Source organism: Rana temporaria, chromosome 6, assembly GCF_905171775.1.
Source record: "Rana temporaria chromosome 6, aRanTem1.1, whole genome shotgun sequence".
In the NCBI taxonomy this organism is placed as follows: Eukaryota; Metazoa; Chordata; class Amphibia; order Anura; family Ranidae; genus Rana; species Rana temporaria.
In genome coordinates this window covers 180,184,662-180,201,611 of record NC_053494.1, presented here as the reverse complement: position 1 = coordinate 180,201,611, position 16,950 = coordinate 180,184,662, and the positions used below count along the sequence as shown (strand labels likewise).

The following is a 16,950-nucleotide window of genomic DNA, read 5'->3' as shown; positions in this document are numbered from 1 at the left end:
GCACAAAACCAAAATACACCACTAGTCTTTGGATCCCGTGATACTGATTTATGATTTGTAGGCAGCCCACATCTAACTAGCTAATGCTTACAATCACCCAACTATGAAATTTTTTTTTTCCCCTTGTCACTTTTTCTTGCGAATGCTTCCACCTTCTCCTGGTCATCATCTATACTTGGTGTATTGGGTGGCCAAAGATGATGTAACTCCTGGATATGATATGCTGTACCTTATTGAATTTTCTCCAGTCTACAAACCTATTTCTTCTGCATTATTTCAGTGAATGTTTTACCTTATAGCAGTGCTCCAGCTGTGGTTCCGAGTCCCATGATAGAGGACATTGCTGCTCCTTGTCTATTGTTGGTGTATCCAAGTCTTCCTCCTCTACAGTTGTGGTTAGAGGCTTCTTACACAATGACATTGCAAGGAAACTCTCACAGTCCTTCACTTCCCAATGGCCAAGATGTGGTCTGGTCATAACGACACACCCTCCATTGCGACCTAAGGAAGTCTCAAAAGATATTAAACTTAGAGAACTTAGGATTAATTCAATGCCTTAAAAGGTCTCTCTGTCTGTCTGTCTCATATCTATCTACAGAATCAGTCTGTAGATTCTACTGAGCAGGACTTCTGTAAGACCCTTTCACACTGGGTCGCTTTGCAGGCGCTATAATGCTGAAAATAGCGCCTGCAAAGCACCCTGAAAGAGCTTCTGCTGTCTCTCCAATGAGAAAGCCCCGAGGGCTCATACTGGAGCGGTGCGCTAGCAGGATCGTAAAAAAAAGTCCTGCTATCGGTAGCAGCATCTTTGGAGCGGTGTGTATACCTCTCCTGCGCCGCTCCTGCCCATTAAAATGAATGAGCACCACAGAAATGCCAAAATTCTAAATTCGAAAAATCGAAAATTAGAAAAATCGGAAATTCGAAAATTTTGAAATTCGAAAATCAGAAACTCAAAAATTCAAAAATCCAAAATTAGAAAATTCAAAAATTGGAAATTCGAAAATCAGAAATTCAAAAATTTGAAAATCCAAAAACTCGAAAATTGAAAACTCAAAAATTTGAAAATCAAATATTAAAAAATCTTAATTTTTCTAATTTTGGAATTTTCAAATTTTGGAATTTCGAATTTTGGAATTTCCGATTTTCGAATTTTTTGAATTTAGAATTTTCAATTTCCGAATTTTCGAAATTTTGATTTTCGAATTTCGAAAATCCAAAAATTCGAAAATCAGAGATTCCAAAACTCGAAATTCAAAAATTCGAAATTCAAAAATCGAAAATTCAAAAAGTTCATAATTCATAAATCTTTCAGATTTCCGAAATTTGGAATTACGAATTTTCAAATTTCCGAATTTTATAATTATCGAATTTCCAAATTTCTGAATTCTGAATTTTCGAATTGTTTAAATTTCGAATTTCCAAATTTTTTAATTTTCGAATTTCTGATTTTTGAATCTTCAAATTTCGAATTTCTGAAATTTCGATATTCTGAAATTCGAATGTCTGAAATTTCTAATTTCCGGATTCCCAAAAATTCGAATTTGAATTTCTGTATTTGCAAAATTCCAAAACTTTGGTATTATAAAATTCGGAAATTTGAAAATTCGGTATTATAAAATTCGGAAATTTGAAAATTCGGAATTCAAAAAATTGAAAAATTCGGAAATTTCGGAATTAACTAATTTTTCAAAATTTGTTAAAAGACAAATTCGGAACTAAACAAATTACACATGTCTAGAAACTACTAGGACTTTAATGGCTGCCACTCATTACCCCAAAGGAAAAATACACTAGAATGTAATGCATAAAAGTATACAAGTTGATAAATTATTAAAGACAGTATAAAAATACTGGGCCAGATTCACGTAGATCAGCGGATCTTTAGATCCGCTCGATCTATCTGATTTAAGATACAAGATACATGAGAGGCAAGTGGGTAATTCACAAACCACTTACCTCCAAACTTGCGGCGGCGTATCGCAAATCCCCCGGCAGAATTCAAATTCCGCGGCTAGGGGGAGTGTACTATTTAAATCAGGCGCGTCCCCGCGCCGATTTAAATGAGCATGCGCAGGCCGTGAATTTTCCCGGCGTGCATTGCTCCCACTGACGTCGCTAGGACGTCAGTGGTTTCGACGCTTACGTAAACGACGTCCATCCGTATTACAGAACGATTTACGCAAACGACGTAATTTTTTTTAAAAGCGACGCGGGAACGACGGCTATACTTAACATTGGCTGCGCCTTATAGAAGCAAGGGTAAGTATACGCCGGGAAAGCCGCTGGCACCATTTTCAAATTGAAAATAAGATCCGACGGTGTAACACTGTCAGATCTTAGCCATATCTATGCGTAACTGATTCTATGAATCAGGCGCATAGATACGACCAGTTTAAGTCAGAGATACGACGGCGTATCAGGAGATACACCGTCGTATCTCTTTGTGAATCTGGCCCACTGTTTTTAATGAATAATCAATAACATTTTGTATATGTTTATGTTACATTCTAGTGTATTTTTCCTTTACTTGGGGGTAATGAGCGGGAGCCATTAAAGTCCTCCTTTTTTGTATCCTAGTAGTTTATCTGCTTATTCTACTCTTTCTTCCAGTCCAAGAAATTTCAGTTTCCAAATTCCAATAAAAAATCAAAAGATTTCAGCAAAACTTTCACCCTTTTTGCAAACCTCATAGGAGTCCATTTAGAAAGGTAACTTTTGATAATTGGTTGTATTTAAGGGTGCGGTGGGCTTTACATAGCTCCTATTAACTACCTCAGACCTATTAAAAAATATCCCCCCCCATCAGCCCCATTAAAACAAACAAATAGTAAAATAAAACTGAAAAGCGACAGTACCTAAAATGTGATTGAAAGATATAGCTTTGGCAAAATGTGGGCATTAAATTCCCTGCACTGACTCCACTCATCATTATTCTCAGTAAAATCTCTGTAGCTTTGTTCCCGGGGCTACTCCAGGAAGTTATCACTGCACTTACTGGGTTGTCCCACGTTCCAGTTTGTGAAGGACAAGCGGGTTTGCCTTGTGCCATCTGCTGTCCAGGCATACTCTCCAGTGCCATTGGTATCTTGTAAAGCAATCCAAAAGTAATAATCCCCAGGTATTATTCTGCTGAATATCCAGCTGTTAACAAAAGCTTGTTCAAACCTAGGGACAGATAAAGATGACATCACTGAGCATCAATTCTATATCACAAATCTTGCTATGTAAGAGCTACATTTTGTGGCAATGAGCTTTGGGCTTAGATCATAGTCTTGTGTCGATGGCATCAGGATGAGATGCTTCTTAGGCCCCGTACACACGACCGAACATGTCCGCTGAAACTGGTCCGCGGACCAGTTTCAGCGGACATGTTCGGTCGTGTGTATGGCCGATCGGACAGGTTTCCAGCGGACATTTGTCCAGCCGACCGTTTTCAAGCGGACAAAAATTTCTTAGCATGCTAAGAAACATGTCCGCTGGAAGCCTGTCCGTCGGACATGTTCGGTCGTCTGTACAGACTCACCGTACATGTCCGCTCGGCTGCCATCCCTCGCATGCGTCAAAGTGATTCGACGCATGCGTGGAAGCATTGACCTTCCAGGGCCGCGCACATCGCGGCGACGGCGCGGCCACGTCACTGCGTATCGTGTCCGCGCGGATTTCTGTTTGATGGTGTGTACATCAGACAGAAATCCGGCAGCGGACTGTCCGCTGAAAACAGTCCGGCGGACCTTTTTCAGCGGACAGTCCGTCCGTGTGTACAAGGCCTTAAATTATTCAGCTGAATTGAATGAAAAAAAAAAAAGGAAATAGTGCCGCTAAAGAGATGTGGCATAGTGGTATAATAAAAACTTGCAGTACTAATCATAAAAACGTGAACAGTAAAGTCCAAAACTCATAAGTTCATGGTGTAAAATAATGGCTGTAAGCAGCACCAGCGGCAGCGGTAGACATGTGCACTGCCGAAAAAATCATTTGTTTTGTTTACATTTTTTTTTTTGCTTTTTTCGGAAATTTAGGAATTCGGTAAATTCGAAATTTCCGAATTCGCAAATACAAAAATTCTGAAATGTGGGAATTCAAAAATTCGAAATTTCAGAAATCTGATGTCGCGTACACACGACCGTTTTTCGGGTGCTAATAAATGACGTTTTTTTTTTTAATGTCATTAAAAACGATCGTGTGTGGGCACCAGAGCATTTTTCACGATCTAAAAAACGGCCATTAAAAATTTCGAACATGCTCTATTTTTTTACGTCGTTTTTAAGGTTGTAAAAAATGGTCGTGTGTGGGATTTAATGACGTGAAAAAAACGTGCATGCTCAGAAGCAAGTTATGAGACGGGAGCGCTCGTTTTGGTAAAACTAGCGTTCGTAATGGAGTAAGTGAAATGGGGGGCAACTAGATGCGCAAACCACACTATTGGATACTAAATAACGGATGGACTACAGCAGCAGCCACAACGATTGGGTGTTCACACACTTATAACAGTAATTAAAAGGTAATGTGTTGGGGCGCTCGCTAATTAAGAATAATAATTAGTAAATAAATAATCTAAAATCCCAAAGTGAAAAATCCCATGCAATTTCCGTGCACTAAGTGCATGACAAAATACAACATCAAAAATGTGCAGCAATAAGGTGCATGATAGGTAATACGTGCTAATCAGGTGCATCCATAACAAATTCAAGCAGACGGCACTGGATGTGCAAAATAAGTCCAATGTAAACAATAAAAATAAATATATATCTTCATGCAATTGTGCAAAAACGCATTAAAGGTGCAAAATTCCAAAATTCCGGATCAAAAATCCAAACATGCAAAAAAAATTTGCAAATTTTTTTATTTATTTTTTGTAAATGTTTGGATGTTTTGCATGTTTGTATTTTTGATCCGGAATTTTTTAATTTTGCACCTTTAATGCGTTTTTGCACAATTGCATGAAGATATATATTTATTTTTATTGTTTACATTGGACTTATTTTGCACATCCATTGCTGTCTGCTTGAATTTGTTATGGATGCACCTGATTAGCACTTATTACCTATCATGCACCTTATTGCTGCACATTTTTGATGTCGTAATGGAGATAGCACATTCATCACTTACAACAACTGCCTAGCAACAGCCATTTCTGGTAAATATAAAATGTATTTATTATTTTTTTTTTGCCTTTTTTGCCTTTTTCTTCGTTTTTTTAGGGTGGACCTCCGCTTTAAACAAACCCACAAATGCTTTTTATTTACCACTGCTATTCCTTTATACTGGCTTTTGAAACTTACAAATTCAACAATTTAGATATTAGATGAAAGGTTTAGCACTGGGAAACACTTTTTGAAAGATAAAAAGTGGATTTTATATACAATTATATAGATCAGACCAAAATGAGGAGGAATCAGGGACAGGGGGATTTTGTTCCGAATGAGGGACAGTTCGGAGCTATGAGATTCAAATGTAGAATGTAGAAATCCGCTATAAATAACATAACGCTATAAATAACATGCACCTGTCAGTTATGGTCGCTAGAGGGCAGTAAGGATCACTTCCAGCGTCTTTATAAGGTAATGTTAGAACATCAATTCCATAGCAGTAACCTCTGTATCTCTCGAAGGGCTGAAATAAATAAAAAAAAAAGATCATGTCACTTACTATTATTAAAAAAAAACATTGGAGTTATCCCCTCTCCCTCTTTTTTACCAGGATGGCCAGACAAGATTTAAATTAAAGGGGAACTCAAGCTAAAGGAGGACACAGACATCAATTACCAGGAAAGGTAAAGAAAACCTTGGTCAGTTTTATTGCTGCCTGTGTCCCTGGTGGGGAGACTCCCCTTACTTCCTGTCCGGGTAACCAAAAAGCAAATGAAGGTAAAAAAATGGATGGAGAATTTAAGTGCAGCCCCAGGCAAATAAAGAAGAGTGCACATTTACATATTCATTAATATATACCGTATTTATCGGCGTATGCCGCGCACTATTTTGCCATTGAAAATCAGGGCAAAATCGTGGCTATACACGCTTTCCCGCGCCAAGTTTGAATACTGCGCCGGCATATACCGAGCGCAGTACATTCGGGTATAGTTGGGCAGTCTCGGCTACACTCGCGCTCACATCCTGTACGTCCAGGACGTCAGCGTGAGAGTAGCCGAGCATTGTCGACTATACGCAAGTGTACTGCGCTCGGTATATGCCGGCGCAGTATTCAAACTCGGCGCGGGAAAGCGGGAAACGAGCGGGGAGGACGCCGCAGAAGGACACCGGACCCGACGAAGAGGACACCCGAAGCCGCAGACAGACGCCGGACCTGACGAGGCCGCCGATGGACGCCGTGCAAGACACCAAACTGTAAGTACAAAAATCTTTTTTCCACAAGAATTTCTGGGCAAATTTAGGGGTGCGCGCTATACGCGGGAGCGCGCTATACCCCAATAAATACGGTAACCAAAATCAAAAGCGGAGAGGAATTAGAGCACGGTCATTTTTTATTCATGTCTGTACCCCTCTCCACTCCTGTTTCTCCTGGTGACCGTTTTCACCAAGAGTGGAAAATGGAAAAAAAAATCTCAAATTCTGAGTTGCCGCCAGAACAGGAATAGAGGGGAAATTATGCAATGGGGACACTAGTTCTGGTGACTATCAGGGATTTCCTTTACTTTGGAAGGATTTTCTCTCACTTCCTGGTATAGCTATGGGGCAGGAATTGAAGGGAAATTTCCCCAATGGGACATAAATGGCACAGAAAAAAAAAATTGACAGAGGTTATACCACCTACATTACTCTATCCAAAATGTAAAAACAAGTTTTTGCTTTGGTTCTACCTTCATTTCTCTTTTCAATGATTTTTATTACGATTTTAATCACAATACAAAAACGTATACAGTATCAGGTGATCGTCAAAACGAGGATGCATTTACTAAAGCGATCAGAGGCCCTATACAGAAGAGCAGGGCTCAAGTCCTGCGGGAACATGTGGGAACGGAGTTCCTGCACTTTTTTCACAGCAGGAACGCAGTTCCCTTTGCAGGACTAGAGCAGCCGAGAGAAGCCGAGCCGTCCGAGCCAATCCTTCACCAAGCGGCAATGCCCAGCTTGAGTCACTGTCAGGGGCAGGCGAACCTTAGTAATCCTTTATGTTACTGGCCGCTTCCTGTATAAGGATTTATCGGGTAGTGTGCGGGTATTCCGTCACTTCCTCGATGCCGCAATGTCTCCTGGGAGCTTTTGTCATTGTTCCCAGGAGACATTGCGGAGGTCTGCGACGAGTTATCGTGGGATTTAGAAAGAACTGTTCGAAGAAAAAAAAACATGCGGTTTAGTAATTATGCATATGAGCGCATAATTTTTTTTTTGGTGGGGGAGTGGATCTTGGGTGGGAATTCCCACACTTTTTCCCCCAGGACTTGACCCCTGCAGAAGAGCTACTACAAGAAGTTTCAGGACTAGCAAACCGGGTCTACTTGTTAGCATGACCATTTCTCCAAGGCTATAAGCCCCTCCTACCTTCATTTTTAAAATGTGAAAGTTATAAATTGTATTTACTGTATATAGTCGTGTATAAACCAACTTTTTTAGCACATTTTTTATACTGAAAAAGCCCCACTCGGCTTATACTCGAGTGACGGTCTCCCGCTGTGTCATGCAGTCTTAAAGGGGTTGTGAGGCTGCAAATGGGCACAGTGAGGCTGCATATGGGCACAGTGAGGCTGCATATGGGCACAGTGAGGCTGCATATGGGCATTGTTTACTAGTAGCTGCTGCATTTCCCACCCTAGGCTTTTACTCGAGTCAATACGTTTTCCCATTTTTTTGTGGTAAAATTTACTTGTTTTAAAGTGGTTCTAAAGCCTTTAATTTTTTTACCTTAATGCATTCTATATATTAAAGTGAAGAACCTTCTGTACTGCAGCTCCCACCTAGACTAAGTTGACCAGATTTTTAAAATGAAATCCGGAAACATATTTTTTCTTTACTAGTAATGGCAACAATCAGCGACTCTCTGCCCGTCGCCGCCCGCCTCACAGCCTCTCAAGTCTTACTCTTCGGGCCCCGGCTACTACTGGATGGGGAGCGGAGGAAGATCTCTCCGCCAGGGAAGGCAAGGAGATAGGCAGGTGGCTGGCCGGGACTTGAGCCAAGGCAGAAGAACATGCGAGTGAAGCTGAATGGGCATGCACCCGAAACTGAAGAAATATTCCCTCCGCTCCGACCAGCACATTATCATCAGAAGGGGGCACAGATAGTGGGAAAAATACAACCCCCCTATGCTAGTAGGCACGGCGCAGCGGGGGGGTGTAATTCTAATTTTCAAATTTCGACGCGGGAACGACAGCCATACTTAACATGACTAGGCCAGTTATTTGATGGAATAACTTTACGCCAGAAAATGCCTTACGTAAACGGCGTATCTTTACTGCGACGGGCGCACGTACGTTCGTGAATCGGCGTATCTAGGCATTTACATATTCTACGTGGAACTCAATGGAAGCGCCACCTAGTGGCCAAAGGAAAAATTGCACCCTAAGATACGACGGCGCAGGCTAGCTAGGTTTAAGTGTATCTCAGTTTGAGAATACACTTAAACTTAGGACGGCGCAGATTCCGAGTTAGGTCGACGTATCTACTGATACGCCGACCTAACGCCGACCTAACTCTCTCTGAATCTAGCTATTGGTCTATTATATTTTGATTACAACCCCCCAGGTAATATTGGGTGAGTACTACATATCAATATTAGGTGGGATTCCCATGTCTTCTAAACTTTTGTACATATACAGAATAAAGCTTTTGGTTTCACCGGCGTGTTTTCCTAAACTTTGACCCAAGCAAATAAAAAATGAGCTGAGATCAAGTGACTCCTATAGACACATGGAGCATGTTCAGAACCTTGTCTGCCGGCTGTGCTGTTTATTTATTTTTCGCTTATCTTCAACATTTTACTAATCTAATAAAGTAGACCTGTTTTTTTAGGCCTCTTTCACACGGGTGGCCCAGTGGCGGTAAAAAAAAAAGAGAAGTGGCTGAGCTTCAAGCAATATTAACCACTTACCGCCGGGTGGACGTCCATCGGCATTCTTGACTTTCTTTTGTTATAACTAGAGATGCAATGACATTTTGGCAGCGGAAACATTCCGGGCGAAAATGGTGTTATCAGCATTTTGCTGATAAGAGAAATAGGTGCCAATAATGCCACGGAAACACACGTGATTTTCCTGCGATTTTACTGTGCTTAAGGTTTGTTTTTCATAGGTCATGTGACCCAAAAACCGCATCAAAAATGTAACACGGGTGCGTTATTGATGCGTTCTTGTTGCGTTTTCAATTCATTTCACCGAGGAGGTGCAGTTTTTTTTAACTTGCCAAAAATGCAGCAAGAAGGATTTTAAACACCATGGGGTAGATTCAAAAAGCAATTGCGTCTGCGTAACCATAGTTACGCAGCGCAATTGCTTACTTGCGCTGGCGTATCGAATGCTCCTGATTCAGGAACCTCGATACGCCGACTGCAGCCTAAGATATGCCTGGCATAAGGCTCATTTTTCAGGAGCGCCCACGCAATTTACGGAGCTACTGCTCCGTGAATCAAGCGTAGCGCAGGTAATTTACGGAGGCGCAGCGGCAAAACGGTGCGCTGCGCCTCCGTAAGAACTGCGCAAATGTACCTGAATCTACCCCCATGTTGGGATACATTTTTCTTCAGCTTTTCTTGCTCTAAAGGTGCCAATAATGGCTGACAATAAATGCATATTCATTTAAATTCATAATATTAATTAAAAAGTCGAATATAATAAAATTATATATAAAAAAATATATATTTAGAAACCTGTCATTTTCGGTTTCGGCACCAAAATTTCAATACGCAGATCAGTGCTGCAGTCTCTTGCCTGCATTGCTGATTAAGCAACTATTATCTAAAACAGCGACTAAACTGAAGATGATCGCCAGATTTACTTGTGTTATAACTGCAGTGGCCACACACGGATAAAAATTCAGCCGGGCCCTGCTAAACCAGATGGATTTTGATCCATGTAAGGCTGACTTAAAGTTTCCATCTTAGGTGTCAGTGAGACAGAACTAGCTTGAAGGCAGGCAGCTTCCGCTGTGCACTGTCTTTAGCTAACCCATTGTGTTCTCTGGAAACCCTTTGTCATGCACTGTGTTCATTATCTGCAGTCTGTGGTCCGGATTCAGAAACAAGATACGACGGCGTATCTCCTGATACGGCGTCGTATCTCTGAGTGCGGACCGTCGTATCTATGCGCCTGATTCAGAGAATCAGTTACGCATAGATTTCCCTAAGATCTGACTGGTATAACTGTCTTACACCGTCGTATCTTAGGCTGCATATTTACGCTGGCCGCTAGGTGGCGCTTCCGTATAGTTCCGCGAGGAATATGCTAATGAGGTATTTACGCCGATTCAGAAACGTACGTCCCGCCGGTGCATTTTTTTACATCGTTTACATTAGGCTTTTTTCGGTGTATAGTTACCCCTGCTATATGAGGCGTAGCTAATGTTAAGTATGGCAGTCGTTCCCGCACCGAGTTTTGAAAATTTTACGTCGTTTGCGTAAGTCGTTCGCGAATAGGGCTGGATGTCATTTACGTTCACGTCAAATCCAATACGTCCTTGCGCCGTACTTTGGCGCAATGCAAACTGGGATATTTTACAGACGGCGCATGCGCCGTTCAAAAAAAACTTCAAAAACGCAGGGTCAAGTGAAATTTAAATAAAACACGCCCCCAACATCCCCATTTGAATTAGGCAGGCTTACGCCGCAACACATACGTTACGCCGCCATAACTAAGGGCGCAAGTTCTTTCTGCATACGAACTTTGCGCCCAAAGTTACGGCGGCGTAACGTATCTGATATACGTTACGCCGGAAGAAAGATGCGCTCATCTTTCTGAATCCGGGCCTGTGATAACAAGGGCTTTTTTGATCAGAGAACAGGTACTCCGACCGTCCGAAATCCCCTTGTCTCCGCCCCCTACCCACCTCCAATCATCTTCCATTGGTTCCACCACATAACCACCTCCCAGTACTTCCCCTTTTAGAGAATTCAGAACCAAGTATCATTTTGTGGTGCTAAGTAACTTGAATGGAGTGTGTGAAGGATAACAAGAAAAGCAGTAAAATAGATCCCCTGCAGCCAGCAACAGCGCCCCCCCCCAACAACAATAGATCAGTCCAATCAATATTACACCCACCCCTCTACAACAATATACCCCCCAGTAACAATAGATCTCCCAGCAGATAGTTTCAATAGCTTCAACAGTAGACAACTCCCTCAACAGAAGATCCCTCTAAGCAACCATTGACCGATCAGCAACAATAGATCCTCCACCAGCAAAAATAGATCCCTCCAGTGGCAATAGATTCCTCAACAGTCAGCATCAATAGACACTCCAGCATGCCCCAACACCCCTTGTCGTTATGTACATTCAGTGTCGGAACTGCTTTCCCCCACGTTCCCGCTAAAAAAAGCCCTGGTGGTAAAAAATCACAACGCATTTGCCTATTTCTAATGCATTTTAAGGTACCTCTTCACAGGTCTCTTCAGCAACATCTGCGGTAACATTTAGTCCAGGCTTCTTACAGACGGAGAGAAGTTCTAAATGGCAAGGTTTTACTTTCCAGTTTCCATCCTAGACCAAAACCAAAAGAAACCATTTTAAGACTCCCATGTTACTGCTAAATACACATATTACACATGAACATAATTATTGTACAGTGTACACTATATAATAAAAAAAAGAAAAATAATGGTAAAATCAATGTATTTTTCCCCCACAAATATATAGCTAGATTCAGAAAGACTTAGGCCGGCGTATCAGTAGATACGCCGGCCTAAGTCTGAATCTGCACCGACGCAAATTTAACGTTTTCTGGTAACCAGATACGCTTAAATTAGGCTAAGATAAGTGTCTTACACCGTCGTATCTTAACCACTTCGTTACTGAGCCTGTTTTTCAGATTCAGTGTTTACAAGACCAAAACATTTTTTTTTGCTAGAATATTACTTAAAACCGCCAAACATTATATATATTTTTTTTCTAACACCCTAGAGAATAAAATGGCAGTCATTGCAATACTTTTTGTCACACCGTATTTGCGCAGCGGTCTTACAAGCGCACTTTTTTTGGAAAAAAACACTTTTTTGAATTAAAAAATAAGACAACAATAAATTTTTCCCAATTTTTTTATATATTGTGAAAGATAATGTTACGCCGAGTAAAATGATACCCAACATGCCATGCTTAAAAATTACGCCCGCTCGTGGCATGGCGTCAAACTTTCACCCTTAAAAATCTTGATAGGCGACGTTTAAAAAATTCTACAGGTTGCATTTTTTGAGCTACAGAGTAGGCCTAGGGCTATAATTATTGCTCTCGCTCTAACGATCGCGGCGATACCTCACCTGTGTGATTTGAACACCGTTTTCATATGCAGGCGCTACTCGCGTAAGCGTTCGCTTCTGCGCGTGAGCTCGTCGGAACGGGTCGCTTTAAAAAAAAATTTTGTTTGTTTTCTTATTTATTTTTATTTATTTTATTACTTTTTACACTGAATTTTTTTTTTTTTTTTATCACTTTTATTCCTATTATAAGGAATGTAAACATCCCTTGTAATAGAAAAAAGCATGACAGGTCCTCTTAAATATGAGATCTGGGGTCAAAAAGACCTCAGATCTCATATTTAGACTAAAATGCAAGAAAAAAAAAAAAAATTTGGAAATGTCATTTTTTCAAATGACAAAAAAAAAAAATGTTGCTTTAAGACGCTGGGCGGGACTGACGTTTTGACGTCACTTCCGCCCAGCAAAGCTATGGGGACGGGTGAAGGAGATTTTTCCTTCACTCGTAACCCCGCTCAGCTGCCGAACGGTCCCGATCTCCTCCGCCGCTACCGACGGCTCCGGTTAGCGGCGGAGGGCGCGGGACAGCGGCAGGAGGGGGGGCCCCTCTCCCGCCACCGATAACGGCGATCTCGCGGCGAATCTGCCGCGGAGACCACCATTATCGTGTACAGGACCGTCGGCACTAAAGATGGATACCTCAGTTGTGGCAGCAGCTGCTGCCGTTACTGAGATATCCATCTTTAAACACAGGACGTATTTTGACTATGGGCTGGAAACCAAGTGGTTAAAGTGTAATTTTTAGGCTGGTCGCTAGGTGGCGCTTCCATTGCGTTCGGCGTAGAATATGTAAATCACTAGATACGCCTATTCACGAACGTACGCCCGGCCGACGCAGTAGAGATACGCCATTTACGTAAGGCATTTTCAGGCGTAAAATTATTCCATCAAATAGCTGGACTAGTAATGTTAAGTATGGCCGTCGTTCCCACGTCGAAATTTGAATTTTTTTACGTCGTTTGCGTAAGTCATCCGTGAATAGGGCTGGACGTAATTTACGTCCACGTCGAAACCAATACGTCCGTTTGGCGTACTTTGCCGCAATGCACACTGGGATATGTACACGGACGGCGCATGCGCCGTTCGTAAAAAACGTCAATCACGTCAGGTCACAGTTAATTTACATACAACACGCCACCCACATCCTCATTTGAATTAGGCGCGCTTACGCCAGCCCCATTTACGCTACGCCTCTGTAACTTAGCAGGCAAGTACTTTGTGAATACAGTACTTGCCTTGCTAACTTACGGCGGCGTAGTGTAAATACGATATGCTACTCCGCCGCAAGGATGCGCCCGCCTACCTGAATCCAGCTAATAGATTTATTTTGGTGGTAGTTGATCACCTCTGCATTTTTTTTATCTACGCTAGAAACCAAAAAAGACCTACATTTTTTTTAAAAAAAAAACAATATTTTTTACCTTCTGCTATAAAACATATGCAATAAAAAAAAAAAATTAATTTCTTCATCAATTTAGGCCAATATGTACAGTATTGTGCTACATATTTTTGGTAAAAAAATCCCAATAAGTGCATATTGATTGATTTGCATAAAAGTTATCATGTCTACAAAATATGGGATATTTTTATGGCATTTTTATTTTTTTACTAGTAATGGCAGCGATCAGCGATTTTTAGCGGGGCTGCGACATTGCGGCGGACAAATCGGACACCTAACTGACACTTTTTTTGGGAACATTATTACAGTAATCAGGGTTGAAACTATGCACTGTTACTGTACTAATGACACTGGCAGGGAAGGGGTTTACACCATGAGCGATCAAAGGGTCCAAGGGGATGCTTTCTAACTGTGTGGGGGGATGAACTCACTGGATGAACACAGAGATGCTTAGCAGGAACACAAGATCACTGAGTTAATCTCTGTCAGAACGGCGATCTGCCTTGTTTACATCGGCAGACCACCGTTCTACCAGGGAGCAATCGCTGGTGGCCCCGCTGATTGGTTCCCCCTCTGGCCAATCATTGTGCACATGCCCCCCGCTGGCTATTGCACGAAATGACGTACAGGTATGTCGTTTTGAGCATTAGAGCCAACCTGCCGCAGGATATGTACTGTGGCTGGTCGGCAAGTGGTTAACCTGCTTATATTTTGCCTTCCCTGGTTCCTCCTTTCCTTCTTCATGAACATACTAAAAACATAAAAAATTAAATTAATAAATCGTTTCATTATCTATTACTCTGACCACTTTTAGGTGATCCCTGAGAACCTCTCTCTTCAGAGAAGCCTATCCCACCTCCACCTAAAAACTGTGGCCCGGATTCACATACATCGGCGCATATTTATGCCGACGTATCGAATATACGCTACGCCGACTCAGCGCAGAGAGGCAAGCACCGAATTCACAAAGCACTTGCCTCCAAATCTACGCTGGGTTTCTTAGGCCTCGTACACACCACCGGATCTATCCGCTGGAATTGATCCGCGGATCAGTTCCAGCGGACAAATCCGGTCGTCTGTACGGCCTAGCGGATATTTATCCGCGGAGATTCCTCGGCCCGATCCATTTCAAGCGGATATAAATTTCTTAGCATGCTAAGAAATTTATCCGCTTGAATCGGGTCCAGCGGATTGATCCGGTGGTCTGTACAGACTCACCGGATCAATCCGTCCGCTCCCCAGCCCTCGCATGCGTCGTAATGATTCGACGCATGCGTGGAAGTACTTACATCGCGGCGACGGCGCAAAACATCACCGCGGATGAATTCCGCGCGGATTTTGATCCGATGGTGAGTACAAGCCATCGGATCCAAATCTGGAGGAGGAATCTCCGCTGGAAACGGTCCGGCGGACCGTTTCCAGCGGAGATCCCCTCGTGTGTACGGGGCCTTAGTCGTAACTGGTCGTAAGTGGAAGTGGGCGTGAGCCATGCAAATGAGGCGTGGCCCCATGTAAATGATGGATTGAGCGTCATAAAGATACGAATAACGTACGGCGCATGCGCCGTCCCGTAGACGCATCCCAGTGCGCATGCTCAGAATCATATCGAAACAACTGCCTAAGATACGTCGAATCACTGCCTACGACGTGAACGTAACCTACGCCTAGTCATATTCACGTACAACGTAAACGGCAAAAGATACGACGGCTTGTGTTCCGTGAAACATATAAAATATAGATGCGCTAATATTAACTTAAAAGGTGATAAAACGTACAAAGAAAAACTAATCAGGGAGAATACTCCATAAACTGTGAATTACTAATATGTCCTTAATTAGTGCACAGTGATTAGCAGGATTCCATGCAGGGAAAAAATCACTCTCTTCAATCTGAATGCTAATCCAGCCCTCCACCGCTGTGATCAGATGATACAGGCACTCACAGACAGGGATTGCATGAAAGAAAAGAGAAAAAATCTCATTGCGCAATATTCGATGACAGATCAAAAAATGTAATCAGAGCATTGACATATGCACTCACGAATCCCGGCTTTCAGTAAAGCATGAAAACGCCACTCAGTATGTTGTTTCCTCAGCTCGATCCGATGCACTCGGATTCGATCGCAGGCTCCTCCCTACGCGTTACGTCACAGGCACGCGACTTACTCATGGGTTCATACGTTATGAGAATGGCTTGGGGTTTAGATAGCCTTCTCATTGACAGCGTTTACATTAGTGTGAGCAACCAAAGGGAAAGACAAACATCATTGCGGCAAAACTTTACTCACATAGCTGAATTCTAGTGAGATCAAATGTCGATGCATAGACACACATAATTTTAATAAACAAATTTAAAAAAAAATTTAAAAAAATTTAAAAAAATGTAATTGATATAAAACTTTAAAAACATTCTATGTAGTTTGCTATGTGAATGGTGCATTTGCATTTGCATTTGCATATGCAATCTACTGCCCTCTTGTGGCCAGATATACAACAAGCATAGAATAAGTAGATGAACATTTAAAAATACAATTAAATAGATGCATCAACACTATTCAATATTATCAATAAAACATATAAAACCATCAAAAATATGTAATAAAAATTGTACTAAAGAGTTAAAAGATTATTACTATAATAACAGTAATAAAAACCATCATAATGAATAAAAATCAATATATATTAATAAAATTAATTATTAATACAAAACCAAGAGTATGTTTACGAATTGGAAATGAAGCAATTTAAATCAAATTCGATATTAAGGCCATTGGGAGATAGAGTCTGCATCTCATGTATCCAGCGAGACTCAGTTTTACTTAATTCCCTTACTTTATGACTGCCCCTCCAGTGTGGAGTGTATTTGGCAATGGCCCAAAATTTCATTTCCTTGGGATTGTTGTGGTGGCATAGATCAAAGTGCCGAGACACATTGTGTTTGGGGAAGGCTTTTTGGATATTTTGGACATGTTCTCTGATGCGCTTCCACATTGGGCGCTTCGTGCGTCCAACATATTGGAGTGAGCAAGAGCACTCCAATACATATACTACCCCTTCAGTCCTACACGTGATCAGATCCTTTATGTTGTATTCCTTCTGAGTCACTGTAGATTTGAATTTAGAACATTTTTGTCC

At 41.7% G+C, this 16,950-nt stretch overlaps 1 protein-coding gene across 2 annotated transcripts in view; it reads right to left on the bottom strand.

Moving 5' to 3' along the window:
- Window positions 1-16,950, bottom strand: part of PLA2R1 (phospholipase A2 receptor 1) — a 156,641-nt gene that overhangs the window by 77,643 nt on the left and 62,048 nt on the right. For both annotated transcript variants that reach the window (XM_040357890.1, XM_040357891.1), the window contains exons 9-12: window positions 11,543-11,647; window positions 5,510-5,616; window positions 2,999-3,168; window positions 293-501 (exon numbers count right to left, since the gene is read on the bottom strand). In XM_040357890.1, the coding sequence (XP_040213824.1) occupies window positions 293-501; window positions 2,999-3,168; window positions 5,510-5,616; window positions 11,543-11,647 (591 nt within the window). The remainder of the gene's footprint in view (window positions 1-292; window positions 502-2,998; window positions 3,169-5,509; window positions 5,617-11,542; window positions 11,648-16,950) is intronic.